Consider the following 21,506-nt stretch of genomic DNA (forward strand, 5'->3'; position numbering starts at 1 on the left):
CAGCCTCTACCCAGAGAACACGCGGGAGCCAGCTCCCACACAGGCAGCCGGGGGTGCTGCTGGCTGAGGCAAGGCAGGGCCCCTTCCAGTGCCCCTCAGTGCAGGTGGGACACTCTTTTCACAAACCGGAGGAAGGCCTGGGTGGGTTGCGGGGGCCCTGCCAGCACCTGGGAGCTCAGGCTGGACCCCTGTGGAGGAGCCTGCCAGGCACACTCCGGGCCTGGACCCCAGACTCCTGACCAGCTTCAAGCCACTACAAGCGCTCATGAAAACGTCACTCCCTCTACACCAGCACCTCATGGGGACAAGTATGGACAAAGACGCCTGCTGCCAAAAAAGAATTTTAATAAAGTGCCTAAAATTCTCTGCCGGAAATGAGCTGATTTGACCTTTTCTCAAGTTAAAGCCAGGACTCCTGTGGGGATGAGGCTCAGGAGATGATCCGCAGGCCGGGCTTGCTCTCCTCCACGGCCTGCAGGCGCTCGTCCACTGCCTGGGTCCAGTAGATGTCGTACAGGCTGCGGGGGGCGGGGCGGGGTGGTGGTGAGAGGAGCTGAGCTCCACGCCCCAGGGCCACTCACACCAGTAGATGTACAGGCTGCAGTGGGGGGGTCAGAGGAGCTATGCCCCCCTCCCCCACCCACCTTGGCACTTCACCTGCCTGCCCCTGCCCACCTACACCCCGCCACCTCTGCCCCACGCCCCAGGGCCACTCACACCAGCTGCTCCAGGCCGCAGGTGGGCTGCTCCAGGCTGCCTAGCAGCAGCAGGATGCCAGGGTCGCCCAGGGCGTTGTTGCTCAGGTCCAGCTCCCGCAGGCTGCGGCTGGCCAGCAGGAGTGAGGCCAGGTCACCACAGCTGCTGTTCGTCAGCTCACAGTCACCCACCCTGGGCAGAGGGCAGAACTGCGGTCAGCCGGAAGGTGCATCCCCCAGGCGGCCATCAGGTCGAGGGGTGCCAGGGGGGTCTAGGTCCTGGCTGTCCCCACCATCAGCCCCAGTGTACATACGCCCCCAGCAGCTCACCAGAGCACCCGCAGCACAGTGCCCGGCTGGCCCAGGGCCTGACACAGCATGTGGACGCCCGCGTCACCCAGCGGATTGCTGCTCAGCTGCAGCTCCAAGAGACGCTTGTTCTGGGTCAGCACTGAGCCAAAGTGCTGGCAGCAGGCGGCCGTGAACCCGCAGGACTTCACCCTGAGGGTGGCAGGAGCTGCAGTCGCCTCGGCCCACACTTCTGGGGGGCGCTGGGAGGCCCCCAGGGACCCAAACACAAGCCCTGAGTGCCCCCGCCCCCGTCCTGAGGTGGCCACAGCACCCTCCTGCCAGGTCCTCCAAGGCCCCAACGCTGCCGCCCCCCGTGTCTCCCACGTCCGACCCCGAGCCCCTGGGGCCTTCAGCCCCCACGCGCCCCACGGCCCCAGCACCACAGGGTCTCCGGCCCCCGCAGCCCTGCGGCCCCCTCACCACAGGGACTCCAGCTGGCAGCTGGGCTGCAGCAGGCTCTCGCACAGCAGCTGGGCACCCTCGTCGCCCAGGCTGTTGCCCGTCAGACTCAGCTCCTTCAGGGTCTCCTTGGCCTGGAGGATGCGGCAGAGGTCTCTGCAGCTGCTAACGGTGAGGTCACACTCCCAGAGCCTGCGGGGCGGGGTCCCCGTCAACACAAGAGACCCTGACACACTCAGGGGGTGCCCGTCTGCCCGCCCCGCCCTGGGGCGGACTCACCACAGGGTCCTGAGCTGGGAGCTGGGGCTCAGCAGCCCGGGGCACAGCTCCGCCAGGCCCGCATCGCCCAGCCGGTTGCTGCCCAGGTCCAGGTCCTTCAGCGAAGCCTGGGAGGCCACGATCCCACACAAGTTCTTGCAGTTGGCTGCCGTGAGGCCGCAGTTCTCCAATCTGGGGGCACGAGAGGCGCCGGGAGCTGGGGTGCCCCCGCCACCACCACATCCACCGACCCTGCCCCCACCCCACCCAGCCCCTGACCCCGCCCTGCTCCCGCCAGGAGCTTACTTGAGTGTCTCCAGCTGGCAAGCGGACTCCGCCAGGCCCCGGCACAGCACCTGGACGCCGGCTTCGCCGATGTCGTTGTTGCCCACCACGAGCTCCTTCAGGTCCCGCGTGGCCCTGAGCACCGCGGCCAGGGGCTCGCAGCTGGCGGCCGTTAGGTTGCAGTACTCCAGCCTGGGGGCAAGCAGCGGTCAGCCCTGAGCCTGGCCCAGAGGGCCCGCGTCAGGGTCCCGTTTCCCCCTGCCCCAGTGATGAAGACGGCAGAGACTGGCGGGCTCCCAGGCGGGACAGCACAGGGGGCAGGGGCCATCTCCCTGGTAGAGACCCCGGAGGAGGACACCTTTCGGCCTCAGCCTCCTCCGGCCGACATTGACCCCATCTATGTTCCCCAGGGCCACAGGGCTGCCGCCTCACAGCTCTCTGCAGGTGATGAGCTGGGAGGGGGCCTGCCCAGGCAGACACTCCACAAAATGCAGGGGATGGGTTAGAACAGGGCTGGGGGTGCCGGGGGCAGGTGAGGCCACGCAGGGCCCTGGGCAGGCGCACTCACTGCAGCTTCTCCAGGCGGCACTGGGGGTCCAGGAGCCCCTCACAGAGCAGCCGCAGGCCGGCGTCCCCCAGCGGGTTGTCGCTGAGGTGCAGCTCCCGCAGGGTGGGAAGGGAGCGCAGCACACCAGGCAGGACCCCGCAACCAGCCTCCGTCAGGCAGCAGTTCTGGAGGCTGGAGACACCGGCCGTCAGGGGGCCCGAGAGCCACCCAGCCCCCCACGAAGACCAGTCACCCTTGGCTGTGGGAGACTCAGGGCCCAGGAATGCCGGGCAGGCTTGTCCCGCACTCGCAGGGCCCGACCTAGCGCCTTACCTGAGCTTCTGGATCTTGCAGGTGGGGCTCTGCAGGCCCTGCAGCACCAGGAGCACGCCACCGTCGCCCAGCTCGTTGGTGCGGAGGCTGAGCTCCGTCAGGGACGGGTTGGCCTGGAGCGCGGAACCGATGTCCTTGCAGCGCACCTCCGTGAGGCCGCAGTCGTCCAGCCTGTGGGCGGACACACAGTCACTGCACACAGTGGACTGGGGCCGTCCCGTGACAGGCCAACAGGCAGGAAGGCCACGGGGCTCCAAACGGAGGAAACAGGCTGCGAGTGCCAGACATTTTTTCTCTCTCTTAAGCAGCAGGAGGAAACAAACTGCAAGTGTTAGGTTTTCTTCTCCTTCTCTACACAAATTTTTTAAAAAGGTTTCTTTTAAAACTGTGTTGCCATGACAACACCTGGTTCCACCAGAACTTTTCTCAACCCTGAGCTAACCAATGCATTATTCTCATGCAAGTGTTTTTCTTAAGCTATGTTAATGACCTGTGTATTCACCCTAGACTCTGTCTTCAAGTCGGTTCTGCCTAAGAAAGAGTCTTAGGCAGAACCGACTTGACAAACCAGTATGTTTTACTCATGCAAATGTTCTAAGCTATGTTACTAACACAATGTCTTTACTTGGAAACCTGCCTTTCCTCAAGATTTATGTCAATTGTTTTATGGCTCGGGATGACTCACCAGGTGCCAATGTTATCTCCAAATGCATGTTGTGGGTGAGGGGCCTGGTGCCAGTCTCCTTTTTGGGACACCTCCTTTCTCTAATTCAGTTCAGTTCAGTAGCTCGGTCGTGTCTGACTCTTTGCGACCCCACGGACTGCAGCATGCCAGGTTTCCCTGTCCATCACCAAGTCCCAGAGTTTACTCAAAGTCATGTCCATTGAGTCGGTGACGCCATCCAACCATCTCATCCTCTGTCGTCCCCTTCTCTTCCCACCCTCAATCTTTCCCAGCATCAGGGTCTTTTCCAATGAGTCAGTTCTTCACATCAGGTGGCCAAAGTATTGGAGTTTTGGCTTCAACATCAGTCCTTCCAATGAATATTCAGGAAGGAATTCCTTTAGGATAGACTGGTTGGATTTCCTTGCTATCCAAGGAACTCTCAAGAGTCTTCTCCAAAACCACAGTTCAAAAGCATCAATTCTTTGGCGCTCAGCTTTCTTTATAGTCCAACTATCACATCCATACATGACTACTGGAAAAACCACAGCCTTGACGAGACAGACCTTTGTTGGTAATGTCTCTGCTTTTTAATATGCTGTCTCAGTTCAGTTCAGTTCAGTCGTTCAGTCATGTCCGACTCTTTTCGACCCCATGAATCGCAGCATGCCAGGCCTCCCTGTCCATCACCAACTCCCAGAGTTTGCTCAAACTCATGCCCATCGAGTCGGTGATGCCATCCAGCCATCTCATCCTCTGTTGTCCCCTTCTCCTCCTGCCTCCAATCCCTCCCAGCATCAGGGTATTTTCCAATGAGTCAACTCTGCATGAGGTGGCCAAGGGACTCTCAAGAGTCTTCTCCAACACCACAGTTCAAAAGCATCAGTTTTTCACCGCTCAGCTTTCGTCACAGTCCAACTCTCACATCCATACATGACCACTGGAAAAACCATAGCCTTGACCAGACGGACCTTTGTTGGCAAAGTAATATCTCTGCTTTTTAATATGCTGTCTAGGTTGGTCATAACTTTCCTGCCAAGGAGTAAGCGTCTTTTAATTTCATGGCTGCAATTACCATCTGCAGTGATTTTGGAACCCAAAAAATAAAGTCTGCCACTCTTTTCACTGTTTCGCCATCTGTTTTTCATGAAGTGATGGAACCAGATGCCATGATCTTAGTTTTCTGAATGTTGAGCTTTAAGCCAACTTTTTCACTCTTTCACTTTCATCAAGAGGCTCTTCTTCACTTTCTACCATAAGGGTGGTGTCATCTGCATATCTGAGGTTATTGATATTTCTCCTGGCAATCTTGATTCCAGCTTGTGCTTCATCCAGTCCAGCATTTCTCATGATGTACTCTGCATGTAAGTTAAATAAGCAGGGTGACAATATACAGCCTTGACATACTCCTTTTCCTATTTGGAACCAGTCTATTGTTCCATGTCCAGTTCTAACTGTTGCTTCCTGACCTGCATACAGATTTCTCAGGAGGCAGGTCAGGTGGTTTGGTATTCCCATCTCTTGAAGAATTTTCCACAATTTATTGTGATCCACATGGTCAGAGGCTTTGGCCTAGTCAATAAAGCAGAAATAGATGTTTTTCTGGAACTCTCTTGCTTTTTCGATGATCCAGCGATGTTGGCAATTTGATCTCTGGTTCCTCTGCCTTTTCTAAAACCAGCTTAAACATCTGGAAGTTCACAGTTCACACACTGTTGAAACCTGGCTTGGAGAATTTTGAGCATTACTTTGCTAGAGTGTGAGATGAGTGCAATTGTGTGGTAGTTTGAGCATTCTTTGGCATTGCCTTTCTTTGGGATTGGAATGAAAACTGACCTTTTCCAGTCCCGTGGCCACTGCTGAGTGTTCCAAATTTGCTGGCATATTGAGTGCAGCACTTTCACAGCATCATCTTTTAGGACTGGAAATAGCTCAACTGGAATTCCATCACCTCCACTAGCTTTAGTCATAGTAATGCTTCCTAAGGCCCACTTGACTTCACATTCCAGGATGTCTGGCTCTGGGTGAGTAATCACACCATCGTGATTATCTGGGTCGTGAAAATCTTTTTTGTATAGTTTCTCTGTGTATTCTTGCCACCTCTTCTTAGTATCTTCTGCTTCTGTTAGGTCCATGCCATTTCTGTCGTTTATTGTGCCCATCTTTGCATGAAATGTTCCCTTGGTATCTCTAACTTTCTTGAAGAGATCTCTAGTCTTTCCCATTCTATTGTTTTCCTCTATTTCTTTGCACTGATCACTGAGGAAGGCTTTCTTATCTCTCCTTGCTAGTCTTTGGAACTCTGCATTCAAATGGGTATATCTTTCCTTTTCTCCTTTGCTTTTTGCTTCTCTTTTTTTCACAGCTATTTGTAAGGCCTCCCTCAGACAGCCATTTTGCTTTTTTGCATTTCTTTTTCTTGGGGATGGTTTTGATCCCTGTCTCCTGTACAATGTCACGAACCTCCATCCATAGTTCATCAGGCACTCTATTAGATCTAGTCCCTTAAATCTATTTCTCACTTCCACTGTATAATCATAAGGGATTTGATTTAGGTCATACCTGTATGGTCTAGAGGTTTTCCCTACTTTCTTCAATTTAAGTCTGAATTTGGCAATAAGGAGTTCATGATCTGAGCCACAGTCAGCTCCCGGTCTTGTTTTTGCTGACTGTATACAGCTTCTCCATCTTTGGCTGCAAAGAATATAATCAGTCTGATTTCAGTGTTGACCGTCTGGTGATGTCCATGTGTAGAGTCTTCTCTTATGTTGTTGGAAGAGGGTGTTTGCTATGACCAGTGTGTTCTCTTGGCAAAACTCTATTAGCCTTTGCCCTGCTTCATTCTGTACTCCAAGGCCAAATTTGCCTGTTACTCCAGGTGTTTCTTGACTTCCTACTTTTGCATTCCAGTCCCCTATAATGAAAAGGACATCTTTTTGGGTGTTAGTTCTAAAAGGTTTTGTAGGTCTTCATAGAAACGTTCAACTTTGGCTTCTTCAGCATTACTGGTCGAGGCATAGACTTGGATTACCATGATACTGAATGGTTTGCCTTGGAAACGAACAGGGATCATTCTGTCGTTTTTGAGACTGCATCCAAGTACTGCATTTTGGACTCTTTTGTTGACTATGATGGGTACTCCATTTCTTCTAAGTGATTCTTGCCCGCAGTAGTAGATATAATGGTCATCTGAGTTAAATTCACCCACTCCAGTCCATTTTAGTTCACTGGAGGTACAGATCAGCAGTGGACTGCCACAGGGACAGGGGCTCTGGGTGCCGCAGACTTGGGTATGGCATAAGCCCTCTTAGAGGAGGTCACCATTAACCCCATCATAGAGCTGCCAGAACTTACACAGGACTGGGAAATAGACTCTTGGAGGCACAATCGCTCGGTCATGTCTGACTCTCTGCGACCCCATGGACTTTACAGTCCATGGAATTCTCCAGGCCAGAATAATGGAGTGGGTAGCCCTTCCCTTCTCCAGGGGATCTTCCCAACCCAGGGATTGAACCCAGGTATCCACATTGCAGGTGGATTCTTTACCAGCTGAGCCACAAGGGAAGCCCTTTCTCTAATTAGCAGACTGCTAGTAGCTATATAACATCTAGCTACAGACTAGCGGGGGGCACTCTTTCTGCCCCCTTCTGATGTCTGTGTCAGAAGCTGTCTCTATCTCCTTTATGCTTTAATAAAACTTTATCACACAAAAGCTCTGAGCGATCAAGCCTTGTCACTGGCCCTGGACTGAATTCCTCTCCTACGGAGGCCAAGAATTCCAGCGTCTTTCACAGCTCAGCAACAACCTTTCACTTGGGCCAAGAACTGAACAATGCAGGTCACAACACATCTTAAAATAAAAGAGAAAAAAGGGTGTGGATCATCTCGTGAAACTGTTAAGATAACGGCACGTGTAGGGACGTGTGCCTCCACATCTTCCACGGGGCACAGGCAGCAGGTACGGCGCCCGTCCACCTCCAGGAGAGAAACCAGGCCCAGACAGAGCAGCTCGAGAGCACAGCCCCGCTGTAGGTCTCGAGGAGGCCAGCGCGGAACGCACCAGAGCATGACCCAGTACCGCATCCACCCAACTAAGCAAACAATCGAGTCCACACAGGTGAGTGGAATGCCAGCCCTCACCCGGAAAAGACAATCAGTGTGGAAGGGATGCAGGAATTAAAACCCCAGCTGGACAAAGTGCCAGTAACGCTGTCTGGCAAGACCCACCAACAGATGCAAAGATGGGTGGGCAAAGCTCTGAGCAGAAGCAAAATATCAGCAGAGTCTGAAGGTGTCTCACCCCGAGAACCGGCAAGCACCCCCTCACCAGCAGCCACAGTGACCACCAGCGGTGACCATGTGGCACAACTGAGACAACATCCCCACAGTGCAGTGCGCCAGGCAGGACAGTGTCATTCTGCTGTCTTCCCAAAGACGTGTGACTCAACCACAGGGAGGTGTCAGAGAGACTTTCACCAGAACCCCAGCGAGCAGACCCCACCGTCAGGCGGCCAAGGACAAGGGGGAGAGAGAGACCATCACAGACGGAAGTGACCGTGGGGGCCTGCACAACACACTTGGAAAAGCCGGTGACGTGAGTCCAGGCTGCGGTGGGCGCCTCACCCTGACCAGCGGCCCAGGTGACGGGGCACAAGGGACCCTGCCTTGTCTCTGTGACTCTTCCATAAACCTAAGACTACTTCAAATAAATCCAAAAGGAAAACGTGAAGCAGACAGGCTCTCGTCTCTTGCTGTCTGAGGAACTTCTGGGTTCCTGAGGAACTTCTGGGTTAGAGGGCTAGTCTGGGCTCAGATTCCCGGCCACAGCCTGGCCACGGCAGGGGGCAGACTGCCCCATGAGTGGGCTGCAGCAACTTCATGCCCAGGGGAAGGGGACGCTCTGACCTGCAGGCTCAGCCAGAATGGGTTTACCTTCAAATGGCTGGAAAAGTGCAAAAAGAGTGATACTTCACGCCGCGGAAAACCATGCAAGGTTTATATCATCATCTACAAGTATAAGGGCTTCCCTGGTGGCTCAGCCAGTAAAGAGTCTGCCTGCAATACGGGAGACCCAAGCTCGATCCCTGGGTCAGGAAGATCCCCTGGAGAAGGCAATGGCAACCCACTCCACTATTCTTGCTTGGAAAAGCCCATGGACAGAGGAGTGGGGTGGGCTACAGTCCATGTGGTCGCAAAGAGTCAGACACAACTGAGCGACTGACACCGCGACTTTCGCTAAGTGACGTGACCCGGGAGCACAGCTCGCCCCGGGACGGTGGCCCCCCGAATGGGCGGGCTCAGCGCTCCTACCTGACCACCTCGTACTGCTGGATCAGAGGCAGCAGCTCAGTCCAGCGGGCATCGCTCAGCTGCTCGCACTGGATGTCCAGCTTCATGGTGCGAAGCGAAGGGTTTCCTGGCAGGGGAAGAAGGAAAACATTTCAGCCAAGCTCTCAAGGTTTGACAGGCCAGAGCCACTGACGGGGAGGACCCCACAGGACCCCGGACGCCTCAGGAGAGGCTCCCGCCTGCTGTGTTTCCCCCTTCAGCACCTCTATCCACCTCACCTCCAGGATCAGGAGTGGGACACCACAGGCCGCAGAGTTCAGGGTTGCCGCCGTGGGAGCAGAGGCAGCTCTCATCCCCCAGCCCCCACTCGTAGCCTCCTGGGCACCGCCCGCCCAGGAGGAAGTGGAAACCCGTGCCCACCACCCAAAGCTCTGCCTCTGCCCTGCCTGAACAAGGGCAGGTGGGGAGGAGGGGGCCTGTGGGCCAGAAAGCCTGGAGACTCAGCTGGGGGCACAGGGGCTGGAGCCGACCCCTAGGACGCACCTGGGCCCTCCCCGCCCCAAAGCAGCTGTGTGGGGGTCAGGTGCCTGTTGTCACAGGCAGCTCCTCAGGGGCACCAGCCTCAAGGGCCCTGGACAGGATGCAGCAGGTGGGGTGGGGACCCCAGGCCCAGTGACCTGCACACAATGGTGCACTCTTGAGTAGCCACCCGGGGTGCCTGCTTCCACGATCCCCTCTGGGAGCTGGGAGCTGGGAGCTGGGGCAGGGCATGTCCTCCGCCCCACCCTGACTCAGCCCAGGGACCTGGCCCCGAGAAGCCAGCTCACCAAGGAGGCTGAGAGGAAGGAGGCCTCTGGCTAGCAGGTCTGGGTTAGGAGGGCACAGGCCCTAAGACCTCAGCAGGGCCACACACAGAGCCTGAACAAAGAAAGAACCAGAGCCCCAGGCTGCTGCTGCCTGTGGTCCAGAAGGCGCGGCCCGCAGAAGGAGCCCACGGGGAGCCAGGAACTGGGGGGCTGCCCAGGTTCAGGGCAGGGAGTGGGTTTCATACAAAGAGCAACTGTTCAGTGAAGACCCACGCCTGGAAGCCATGCCTTCCCAGCGCTCCGGAAACAGGGTGACCCAGGCCCATGTGAGATTCCTGGCTCTCTGGGACCCCACGTTCCTAAGGACAATGTCTCACTCGTGTGTGTCCGTGCCTGGCACGGTCCCGGCCTGGCTGAATGGGGGACGCCCCCTCCCATCCGCAGGCTGATGGAGCCCACAGTGGACAGAAAGCCAGCCCAGGCAAAGGCTCTGGTTCCTTTCCTGCTGGGAAAACTCTAGCGCCAACAATCAGGCAAGAGTCACATACTCACGTCCACACGTCCTAGCAGGGCGCCTGCTAAGAAACTGAGGCCAGGGCACGGGTACCTGGCCACTTCACATGTCATCACCAGGACGGGCCATCCCTGGAGAGGCCACCCAGCTCACTGCCCAGAGCACATGAGCAAAACCAGATCCACCTCACCCGCCTCCCCAGCCCAGGGTGTGGCCAGTCAAACCCTGACTCAGAGTCCTGTCATCCCAGGAAGGAGGCCAGCAGGCGGTCCCAGGCCCCACGGACCAACACTGCTCCCCACCTGCACCCTCGCCCTGAAGCTCCCTGGCTCCCAGCCTGACAGGAGGGCACTGGCCTCTCCCTGGTAGGAAGCAGATACCAGCAGCTGAGACGCCCCAACCCTAACCGACTTCTCCTGAGCATCCCTCCCTTGACGCTGGGGCCTCGTAGCCTCCAATGGACACCCATCCCTTTGAAAACCCATGAGAAAGTATAAACATCCCCCAAAGACGCTGCGTGTACAGCCCCCTCACAAGCCCCCGGGGAGGCTGCCTGATGTGGGCAGGAACAAGCACGCGTCCCGCCCAGGGCCTCCCTGGGAATCAGGACTCCCACCAGCTAGGCTGCTCCCCAGCCCTGAGTCACGGCCCAGGATCTCAATAACGGCCCCGAATTAACGCTTAAAAGTGCGGCGACTTAAAAGCTGCTGCGCAAGACCGCGCCGGACACACGCCTGCGTCCCTTCCGCCTTGGGTACGGCACGGCCTCCCCGCAGCGCAGCGCAGTTACCTCTGCGGGGCGTGGAGGGCGGCAGGGAGCGGGGGCGCGCCGCGGCCCGTGCGGGGCCACCCAGGGCCGCCACCGCCCTCCACGCCAGCCGGAGGCCCCGCATGTGTCCCAGGGTCTGGGGTGAGCGCAGGGGCGGGCCTGGGCCACCCTACGGAGAGGACTCCCGATGCCCCCGGCCCCCGCCTTTTCTCGGGCCGGGAATCAGCCGCCCCGCGGTCAGTGGCCGGAGGACCCCTAAATGCAGCCGGGGCCCCGCTGCTCCCCGGATCGCGGATCTCACCTCCAGCCGCCGCAGACCCGAGGGCCGAGCTGCGTCTTCCGCCAGGCGGGAGTTAGGGTCACGGCCCAGGGCGGGGCCCTGTGGGCGGGGCCTGGCGGCGCCGGGCCGCCCTCGCCCACCAGAAACCCCACGGCGGGACCCCAGCCCTCCCCGCCTGGCCCGGGGTCTTTCGGAGACGCGCGGCGAGCCTGCGCCCCCGAGCGAGGCTGCGCCGCTTTCCGCTGAGCTCCCGGGCAGAACCTGCAGTCCCTGTCTGACTTTCCACTTTGTCGCCCAGCACCGGGGCAGGCCGCCTCCTGGGGAGCGAGCGCCAGCAAGAGGTGACGCCGGCGTGGGGAGCCGCGACCGCCCCACGGAAAAGCACAGCGGAGGCTTCCTCTGCCTCCTCCCACCGGCAGGCGGACGTGGGTGCTTCCCAGGGCACAGAAATCAGATACCTGAAACACTTCTTTTTGTTGCCAGACAGGAAAAGATGTTACTTGTCCTGGCTGATGAAATGCATGTGAAATGCGTGTATGTATAAGCAGACATGGTAGGGTGTGTGTGTGAGCAGACATGGTGGGAATGTGCGTGTGTGTGTGTGAGCAGACTTGGTAGGGTGTGTGTGCGTGTAAGCAGACATGGGGGGGTGTGTAAGCAGACATGGTGGGGTGTGTGTGTGAGCAGACATGGTAGGGGGTGTGTGTTTGTGTGTAAGCAGACGTGGTGTGTGTGTGTGTGTGAGCAGACATGGTAGGGTGTGTGTGAGCAGACATGGGGTGTGTGTGCGTGTAAGCAGACATGGTGGGGGGGGGTGTCAGACATGGTAGGGGTGTGTGTGTGTGTGTAACCAGACATGGTGGGGGTGTGTGTGTGTGTGTGTGTCTGTGTGTGCAGACATGATGGGGGTGTGTGTGTGTGTTTAACCAGACATGGGGTGTGTGTGTGTGTGTGAGCAGATGCCGGGAGCCAACACACGAGACCCTACCCATGACAAGGTCATGAGGGAGAAAACCTGACAGGCAAGGCAGATCAGGTTTTCAGGGGTTTCAAAAAGGCCAGCTCACAAGATCCCACCCATGACAAGGTCACGAGGAGACAGCCTGACAGGCAAGGCAGATTAGGTTTTCAGGGATTTCGAAAAGCTGCCCCCGGCACTCACCTTAAAGATGGTATCTGTCTTTCTGATGTCTGCCTCAATAGACTACTCCCTAATTTCTGTGACACAGGCAGAAGTCCTTCCCCGATCTCTTCCCAAATAAGAATCAATTTAGAACTTTAATCAATAAGTTTCCCAGGTGGTGGTATTTTATGAGATTATCCAGGGTGAAAGGAGTGTTTTAATTTAAACTCCTTTGCTGGTAGTTTGTTAGCCAAATGCATTTATGCCCTTGGTACTAATATGCATGATTGCTTATATTATCCTAATCATAAAATAGCATAAAGAACCTGATTATATAAAAGCCCTAATAGACATAGAGCCTTTTTGAGGGGTGAAGGAGTCCTATTAGAAAACATAAGAAAAGTTATTCTAAAGGTGGTTATTGGGTTGACGTTTGCTTGCTGTGTTTTTCTTGCTGTGTTTTTGCTTTTAATGTGCTAAGGTTGTGTTATAGAAACCATTGTTAATATAGTTAAAGATCTAGAGAAATAAGAACTTAGCCCTAGTGTGGTAACAATGAGATGGTTGTTAACTGTCAGCCAGGAGTGCAAGGCAGAAGCTGCCTCACCAAAGTCGCAGAGTCAATGTGGGGTAAACTTCTTAGATAAACGCAACTGACAACTTCTGCAGAAGGATTAATTTTTGTATTAACAAGGTTATATTTCTACTCTGTACTATTGCCCTATGAGACTGCTACCTTTCAGTTAAGATCACCATAGAAATGGAAAATAGGTTTACATTCACCTGACCTGCATAAAATGTTAATAGCCCCAAGGCCAGAAGATCATGTGCTAAGAATTACTATAGAATTAGAAAGCAAAAAACATCCTGCTTTTCCTAAAAAACAAAATGATGTAATACTAATCCTGTGTAAGCATGAGTAAGCATCATGTACCTTGAAAACGTTCTGGGTGAGGGTATAAAACCTGTTGTCAAAAAGTAAAACACAGACTTGGCCCTATCAAGGCTGGTCTCACGTGTCTTCTCTCTCTCGACGACGCCGTTCATCCTGAGGGCACCCCCTGGATCCTGCCGAGGCTGGACCCCGGCAAGCAGACATGGTGGGGTGAGTGTGCGTGTGTGTGAGCAGACATGGTGGGGTGTGTGTGTGTGTGTGTGTGTGTGTGTGTGTGAGCAGACATGGTTGGGTGAGTGTGCATGTGTGTGAGCAGACATGGCGGAGTGTGTGTGTGTGTGTGTGAGCAGACATGGCGGGGTGTGTGTGCGTGTGTATAAGCAGACATGATAGGGTGGGGTGTGTGCATGTGTGTGTGTGAGCAGACATGGTGGGGTGTGTGCGTGTGTGTGTGAGCAGACATGGTGGGGATGTGCGTGTGTGTGTGAGCAGACATGGTGGGGTGTGTGTGTGTGTGTGAGCAGACATGGGGTATGTGTGCATGCGTGTGTGTAAGCAGACATGGTAGGATGTGTGTGTGTGTGTATAAGCAGACATTGTAGGGTGTGTGTGTGTGTGTGTGCGCGCACATGCATGCACGCACACACACAAACATGGTAAGTGTCCTGGGAAAGAGAAACAGGCATGGCTTTCCTGACAGACCAGAAGCCACTTTGGCCAAAGCCATTTCGTGATCTAAGCCTGGGCAGAATGCTGGCTCTTAAACAGGTCTTAGTAATTGGTCTTAAGGGAAAAAAGGAATGCAGAAACCAACACTGCTATCAGGTGAGAGAAGCAACAACAGCAAAGGTGGTCCACCAGCTGTAAAGACTCTCCGTTCTGTGTCACTGGTGACGATGAGCCTGAAGTCTCAGCCACCAGACCTACTGGACCGAAGGGGTGGAGATGACCTCCTCTGACCCTCCTGGCTTCAATCACACAAGCCTTGGACTCTGGAGGGAGACAGTGCTTCGGGAAAGGTGACCGGTGTTCTCCTTACTTTCTATGAATAATAAATCCTTTCTTCTCCCAATCTTTGGCTTGTTCGTGTCTTTTGGCTCAAGATCCACCATGAAGCAAACCCAGTTTTTCAGGTAACAAATGTGGAGTTTGGCTTATGTAAACACTACACACCCCTCCATTTCTGTGTATCAGTCAAGAGGAATATTCACGCGTGAGCCAAAGAGACATGTTCAAAATGTCTACAGCATTTTGCAGCTGTCTAAACCTGGAAACAATCTAAATGTCTATCAGCAGAGAAACGTTAAAGGCATCATAACACACCTGTTTCACTCCCCTCTTGGCCTAATCATAACGAGTGTCATGACTTGACGCACCCTTGTGATTGCACGGCAGCCTTCAGCAAAGATGGTTAGAAAACTTCAGGGGGGGTGTGTGTATTACTCACATGTGTTGGAATTTTCGCATGGCACACCTGGGGCACCACAGTGAGGTGGGGACACGTGGGGGCGGGGAGGGCAGGAGGATGGGATTCCGCTTTCATCAGGGTTGAGTATAGCAGCCTAGGGGACGGAAAACCTACGCACCCATCCTCCAGAAGAAAATGATCTGACATCTGTGCATCCACTCCTACTGCTCCTGTCCACACAATACCACTTTAAAAGTAAAAATGAGATATAAGAAACAGTAGGCAGAATAACAGCCCCCAAAGATGGTCATGCCCTAATCCCCAAAGCGGCAAGTTACCTTAGACAACAAAGGGGTCTCTGCAGATGCGGCCAAGTTAAAAGCCCTGAGATGGGGAGACTGTCCTGGACTACCTGGAAGGCCCGAGTAATCAGAAAGACCCGTAACAGAGAAGCAGACGAGGAAAATCAGAGAGGAAGGGCGACAATGGGAGCAGCAGCTGGCGTCGCCGCGCCTGGAAGGTGGAGAAAGGCAGCCTCTAGGAGCTGGAGAAGGCCAAGCCCAAGGTTCTCCCCTGGACCTTCTGGAAGGAATCCGCCTGGGGATACCTTGATTTTAACCCCCTAAGGCCCATTTCAGACTTCTGACCAAGGCAAGAAGGTAGATGCTCCCCTTCCGTCCCCAGGGTAAAGCAATTGGAGATTCATTCCCTGTGGAGGAAACTTGAAGACAATAACAAGACAATGAAGGGAGGAGGCTGGGCCCTGCCTAAACGTCTCATTCTTGAAGCCAAAAGACTTCCCCTAACACAAAGAGAAAGGCTCCTTGGAGGTCAAAGGGGAATGATGCCAAGCTGCTCACAGGGCTCTGTGGTAGACTCTATCTTGGCTAAAAGTTTCATGGGCACACATGGGAGGGGCTGTGACATACCAAACGTGACTACGGCAAGGCTGTATATTGTCACCCTGTTTATTTAACTTATATGCAGAGTACATCATGTGAAATGCCAGGCTGGAGAAAGCACAAGCTGAAATCAAGATTGCTGGGAGAAATACCAACAACCTCAGATATGCAGATGATACCGCTCTAATGGCAGAAAATGAGAGAAACCAAAGAGCCTCTTGCTGGTCGAAGAGGAGAGTGAAAAAGCTGACTTAAAACTCAACTTTCAAAATAACTACAATCATGGCATCCGGTCCCATCACTTCATGGCAAATAGAGGGGAAAAGTGGAAACAGTGACATATTTTCTTTCCTTGGGCTCCAAAATTACTGCAGACGAAGACTGCAGCCACAAAATTAAAAGACACTTGCTCCTTGGAAGGAAAGTTATGACAAACCTAGACAGTGTAGTAAAAAGCAGAGACATTGCTGACAAAGGTCTGTATAGTCAAAGCTATGATTTTTCCAGTAGTCATGTATGGATGTGAGAGTTAGACCATAAAGAAGGCTGAGCACTGAAGAACTGATGCTTTTGAACTGTGGTGTTGGAGAAGACTCTTGAGAGCCCCCTGGACTGCAAGGAGATCAAACCAATCTATAGTAAAGGATATCAACCCTGAATAGTCATTGGAAGGGCTGATGCTGAAGCTCCAATACTTGATGATGCAAAGAGCAAACTCATTGCAAAGACCCTGATGCTGAGAAAGATTGAGGGAGGGAGGAGAAGGGGACGACAGAGGATGAGATGGTTGGATGGCATCACTGACTCAACTGACTTGAGTTTGAGCAAACTCTGGGAGATAGTGAAGGACAGGAAAGACTGGTGTGTTGCAGCCCACCGGATCACAAAGGGACAGACACGACTTAGCAACTGAACAACAACAAAGAATAGGTATATATACATGAATATGCATAGGTATGTGAATAGACATGTAAGCAACCTAACGTCATGGCCACACTGTGTCACTGTGAAGGAGGAAAGGAACAGGCTGAGCTGACTCCATCTTGAAAAAGAAGGAAACTCCATATTACACTTTCAGTGAACTTTGGACTACGTGCCTGGTAGCCGTGGAGATAACATTACCTATGGCCAAACTGGACTCCCAGACTGATAAACACCAGATTCCAAACCAAGATTTCCCGTCGCCAAAAAGAATGCAATAATCCCCTAGGTAGTCAATCACCTCTGTGATCTTTATGGACCCCTTGCTGTAGGCTACCAACTGCCCCTTCTGATTATGAATCATGGCTGTAACCTGATTGTATCTCCCTTTAACACTTTCCAAGCTAGGGTTAAGGAATCTGGGGATGTGCGCTTGAGCAGTACACTTAAGATATATAAGGTTTTCACACAAGTTGGTCAGGGTCCCTGGCTAAAGAGACTCTGCCTCCGACCGCTGGTGTACTAAACTACACTCCACTATCCAGGCTGTCCTTCTGAGTGAGTTTGTTTCCCGGAGCGTTTGACTATAACAACTGTTCAGACGTATTCAATCTCCGCAACCAATCTCCACAGGCTGACACTGACTGTTTTCAGCCAGCCCTTGTCACAAGCTGAGCCCACAGCCACCGAGGCGCTGTCCCACTTACGTCATTCTCTTCACCAGGGAAGCTGCCCGCCCACCTCCCCGGGCCTCGGGCCAAAGCTGCACCAGGCCGGGTGGCTATCCCAAGGCCCAGCACAAGGCAGGGAGCCACCCGGTCAAGTGCGCTCTACCAGGGCTGTCTGTCCCTCCCAGGGGTTGGTTCTGTGGGGAATAAGGTCGGGGGTTACTCAACTTGAGAAGGAAAGTCTGGCAGGCCAGCCCTCGGTTCTGTAACTTGCAGGACCCCAAAGAGCGGATCCCACAAACACGGGGCGGAAAAAAGCCAAGAGGCAACGCGCAGGCGCAGACCCAGTGCCGCGCGTCGGGAGGCGGGCCCGCAGGGGGGCGCGCACGCGCGGAGGCGCACTCGGGCGCCATGACGTCATCGGAGAGCGCCGGCGTTCGCTCCTCCCGCGGGGGTCCGCCTCACTGGCCCCGCCCCGAGACGCCCCGCCCCCTAGGCCCGCGGGGGGCGGGCGGGGGGACCCGACCCAGTGAACCCCTCGCCCCTTCTCGCAAGCGCGCGTCTCCCCGGGCTGCGTAACCTCAGTGGCACCCGGCGCGCGTCCACACAGGAAGACCAAAGCGGCGTCGGTAAGAACTGACCTCGGGCCGGTCAGTCGTCTGTTTGGCCCACCTGCTGACAGACTGCGGGAGTGATTGACTTAGACACGACGACGGACGGTCACCAACCTGCAGACCCGGAGGAACACGGCCTACTTCCGACCTAGGGGCTGGCTGCCTTGGGGCCCGCGCTGGGTGGGGGCGGGGCCTCGCGCCTGCGGGACCTGTTGGGGGCGGAGCCTTGTGGGGGCGGGGCCTTGGGCGTGTCTCACGCTGTGTTGGGGCGGGGCCTGAGGGGCGGGGCCGGCTGTAGTCACGCCTCCCGCCGGGCAGGACCTGATCCTCAGACCAGCAGCGCGCGTGGTGGGTGGCCTTCTCAGGTCCGACAGGGTGAAGATGAAGCCTCGCAGGGCCCGGGCCGTCAGCGGGTCAGTTCTCTGACTTGGAGCAAAGTCTGGATCTCAGGATTCGAAGAGCACTGACAACTGGAGCTGGAGAGTAAGACATAGAGACAGTGGTTTTGAAAGAGGCAATTTTGTAAATTAAAAAAACATCTGTAATCTATGGGTGTAATCTAGTCATCTAACATAGTCAATGAATGTTAATAATTCAGTGTCTCACCTAAATGTATTCCTTTCTAAATACTAATGGACTCCTGTGTGCCTGACTGTTGTAGGTGCTGAGGATTCAACATTGAGCAGAGCAGACAGAAATCCCTGATGGAGGGAAATTCCCTGATGGAGGGGAAGGCCAGGCCCAGAAGGGTTACCTGCATACTGGAGCTGGTGAGGAGCGTGGCCAGTTGTCTGTAGACTGAATGAAAGAAGTGGTGCCCAACTGAAGGAGATAAAATTGAGAGCTGAGTAAAACTCCTGAGGAGAGGAAGGAAGGTCTAGAAGGACCTTCTCCCGCATTTCTCACCTGTGCTTGTTGATTTTGAGACACCCCACAAAGCTAAGTACAGCAGGTTACCACCATACATGCACTCGACCCCTCCCGGAGTGTGCTGGCCACAGTGGGGGCCTGTGGAATTCACTGGAATTATGTCATTGTCATTATTTTTTCACTTACCTGATTCACCTGGTCGAGTCCTTATCTTTCTTTCTTTCTTGGCCATGTGGCTTGTGGGATCTTAGTTCCCTGACCTGGGATTGAAACCAGGCCCTCTTCAGTCCTAGCATTTTCAACTTCCAAGTGGGGACACATTTTTTTTTTCCCTCCCTGCAGAACACCTTCTAGTATTTCATTTGGTGTGGGCTTCCTGTTGATGGATTCTTCCAGTTTTTGTTTTTCTGAAAACTTCTTTATGTTTTGTATTTTTCAGGGACATTTTTCACGGGGTGTAGAAGTATAAGTTGGCTTTTATCTCTGCTAGCATTCTGAGGATGTTATTCCACTGTCTTCTGGTTTCCGTGTTTTCTGTCATTCTTAATATTGCTCCTTTGAAGATGGCATGTCTTCCTAGGTGCTTTAAGCTTTCTTCTTTATTCTCAGTCATCAGGTTTACTGTACTGTGCCTGCATGTGTTTTTCCCTGTGTTTACCCTTCTTGATGCTCATTGTGCTTCTAGAATCTGTAGCTTGATATCTTTCATCAGTTTGGGGACAGTCTCAGCTCTTATTTCCTCACGCATCTTGGATGCTTCACTCTCTTTCTGCTCTTCATCTACAACTCAGTTAAAAATATTCTTGACCTTTCCACTGAACCCCAGTATCTGTTTTGCTTTTTATTAGATTGTATACCTTTTCACTCTGTTTCAGTCTGCATAGTTTCTTTTGACCTGCCTTCTGGTTCACTAACTCTCTCTTTATCTGTAGGTCTGCTGTCACAACTATCCACTGAGCCGTTAAGTTTAGTTATTCTATATGTCTCCTTAGAATTTTCACTTGTTTGTTTTTGTTTCCAGGCCTCCCCGCACCCCAGATCTGTTCATATTGTCTTTCACTCCTTGAGTACCTTTACTGTATTTCTTCTAAAGTCCTTGTCAAATGGCTCCACTATCTTCATCTCTGTTGGGTCACTTTCTGTCGCCTGTTCCTTTGAATGCGTCTTATTTCCTGATATACCTCATTGAGTGTTGCACATTTAATATTTAAGAACTTATAAAGACAGATTTCCCTAGTGGTCCAGTGGTTAAGAATCCACTTTCCAATGCAGGGGATATGGGTTCCGTCCCTGGTCCAGGAACTAAGATCCCACATGCCACAGAGCAACTAAGCCCACGTGCTGCAACTACTGAGCCCATGTGCTATAGAACCTGTGTGCCACAAGAGAAGCCCCTACATGCAACTAGAGAAAGCTCACATGCCGCAGTGAAGACCCAGCACAGCCAAGACAAACTGAAGTGTAGTTGATGTGCAATATCATATTAGTTTCAGGTGCAGCACAGAGATTCAGTTAAACACATGCGGGAAGAATTTTAAGACAAATAAATGGAGAGTCATACATGTTCATTCATGGAAAAACTCAATATAGTGAAGATCTCAGTTCTCCTTAAGTTGATCTACAAATTAATTAGAATTCCAGTGAAAATCCCAGCAAAACTTTTTGTAGATAGAAACAAGCTGCTTCTAAAACTTACACATGGAGATGCAAAGAACAAGAATAATTTAAACAGTTTTGAAAAAGAAAAAGTGTGAGAATCACATTACCCAACTTAAAATTCAGAGTGGATTTCCTTAGAATTGGCTGCTCTGATTGCCCTGCAGTCAGACTTCACATGAGAAGCAAACTCCATCAAAGCAAAGATATGTGTCCTGATGTTAGGGGTGCTGTCTAGAGGGATGGTTGTTTGGAAAGCAGTCTGGCAAAGCTGAAATGATATGTGACCTTTGACCTAGAACTTTCTCTCCCGGGAATCAGGCCATGCCACAGAAAGGAGGACACGGGGAGACTGTTTTAGCTTTGCCAGTGGTGGCAGAAACGTGGGGTCATGCAGAGAGTGTGCTGGACTCCCACTAGCACGGCCCCAGCCCTATGTGAGGCTGACCCCAAGCTCCAGGCCCTGGGAGTGCAGCAAAGAGGGCTCCAGGTGGGGAGAGGGGTGAAGAAGGAGGAGGGGCAGAGCCATGTGGAGTGAAGAGCCAGGTGTGGACCAGCGACAGCCCGTGTGTGCATAGGTCGAGTACGGCTGCTCACGGGATGCCACGCAGATGCAGGTGTGTCAGCAGAGGTGAGACGCTGCTTCACAGGCCTGTTTGGGGGTCCTGCTGGGCATGGAGGTGGGAGAAGTCACGATGTGGAGGTCCACAATGTGAAGTCATAAAATGGAAGGGAAGAGGTGGGTTTTGTTGCTGTTGTTTGCTTTTTTTTTCAGCTGCATTGCATGTGGCTTGTGAGATCTTAGTTCCCCGAGCAGGGATCAAACCCAGGCCATTGGCAATGAGTGCCAAGTCCTAACCACTGGGTTGCCAGGAGACTCCTGAGGTTGTGGTCTCAGAAAGATCACACCTAACACATATCCACAAATGCACACATGTGGGTGGACACTTGTAGTGGAATTAATGGAGACCATGAGATCTGGGCTGGTGCAGGTGCTGGCCAGGGGCACCCAGGGTCTCAGTGGAGCAGGGGGGACTGTGGCCCCTAACTGTGAGGATGATGTGGGCAGGAGGGGTGATCAGGAGCCTGGAGGGCCTGCCCGCTCCTCCTGGCTGGTCAGCCCTCAGATGTGGTGCCCTCCAGTGTCTGTCAGGAGGGGTCTGCTCCAACCACAAGGGTCTTCGTTCTGCTCAGGGGCCCTGAAGGACTTTAAGAGGATCAGGGTCTTTAGAATAAAACCTTTATTTCCACAGTTAGTG

The 21,506-nt window shown here is 53.6% G+C and overlaps 1 protein-coding gene and 1 long non-coding RNA gene across 6 annotated transcripts; one reads left to right on the top strand and one right to left on the bottom strand.

Annotated features, from left to right (window-relative positions):
* Window positions 1-328: 328 nt before the first annotated feature.
* On the bottom strand, window positions 329-17,950 carry RNH1 (ribonuclease/angiogenin inhibitor 1). 5 transcript variants are annotated; one of them, XM_061160322.1, is made up of 10 exons: window positions 17,836-17,950; window positions 8,843-8,948; window positions 2,869-3,039; window positions 2,557-2,727; window positions 2,010-2,180; window positions 1,725-1,895; window positions 1,467-1,637; window positions 1,026-1,196; window positions 718-888; window positions 329-518 (listed from the first exon to the last, which is right to left on the bottom strand). In XM_061160322.1, exons 2-10 carry the CDS (start codon window positions 8,926-8,928, stop codon window positions 431-433), a joined length of 1,371 nt encoding a protein of 456 aa, XP_061016305.1. In that variant the 5' UTR covers window positions 8,929-8,948; window positions 17,836-17,950; the 3' UTR covers window positions 329-430. The 5 variants fall into 5 exon arrangements, with proteins under 5 accessions (XP_061016305.1, XP_061016294.1, XP_061016278.1 ...); XM_061160311.1 differs by having other exon boundaries at window positions 17,780-17,925; XM_061160295.1 differs by having other exon boundaries at window positions 17,749-17,907.
* Window positions 17,573-19,828, top strand: LOC133069152 (uncharacterized). The gene is made up of 3 exons (XR_009695789.1): window positions 17,573-17,736; window positions 18,087-18,204; window positions 18,383-19,828. It is a non-coding gene; the product is annotated as an uncharacterized LOC133069152 (long non-coding RNA).
* The last annotated feature ends 1,678 nt before the right edge of the window (window positions 19,829-21,506 follow it).

Source organism: Dama dama, chromosome 2 (genome assembly GCF_033118175.1).
Source record: "Dama dama isolate Ldn47 chromosome 2, ASM3311817v1, whole genome shotgun sequence".
In the NCBI taxonomy this organism is placed as follows: Eukaryota; Metazoa; Chordata; class Mammalia; order Artiodactyla; family Cervidae; genus Dama; species Dama dama.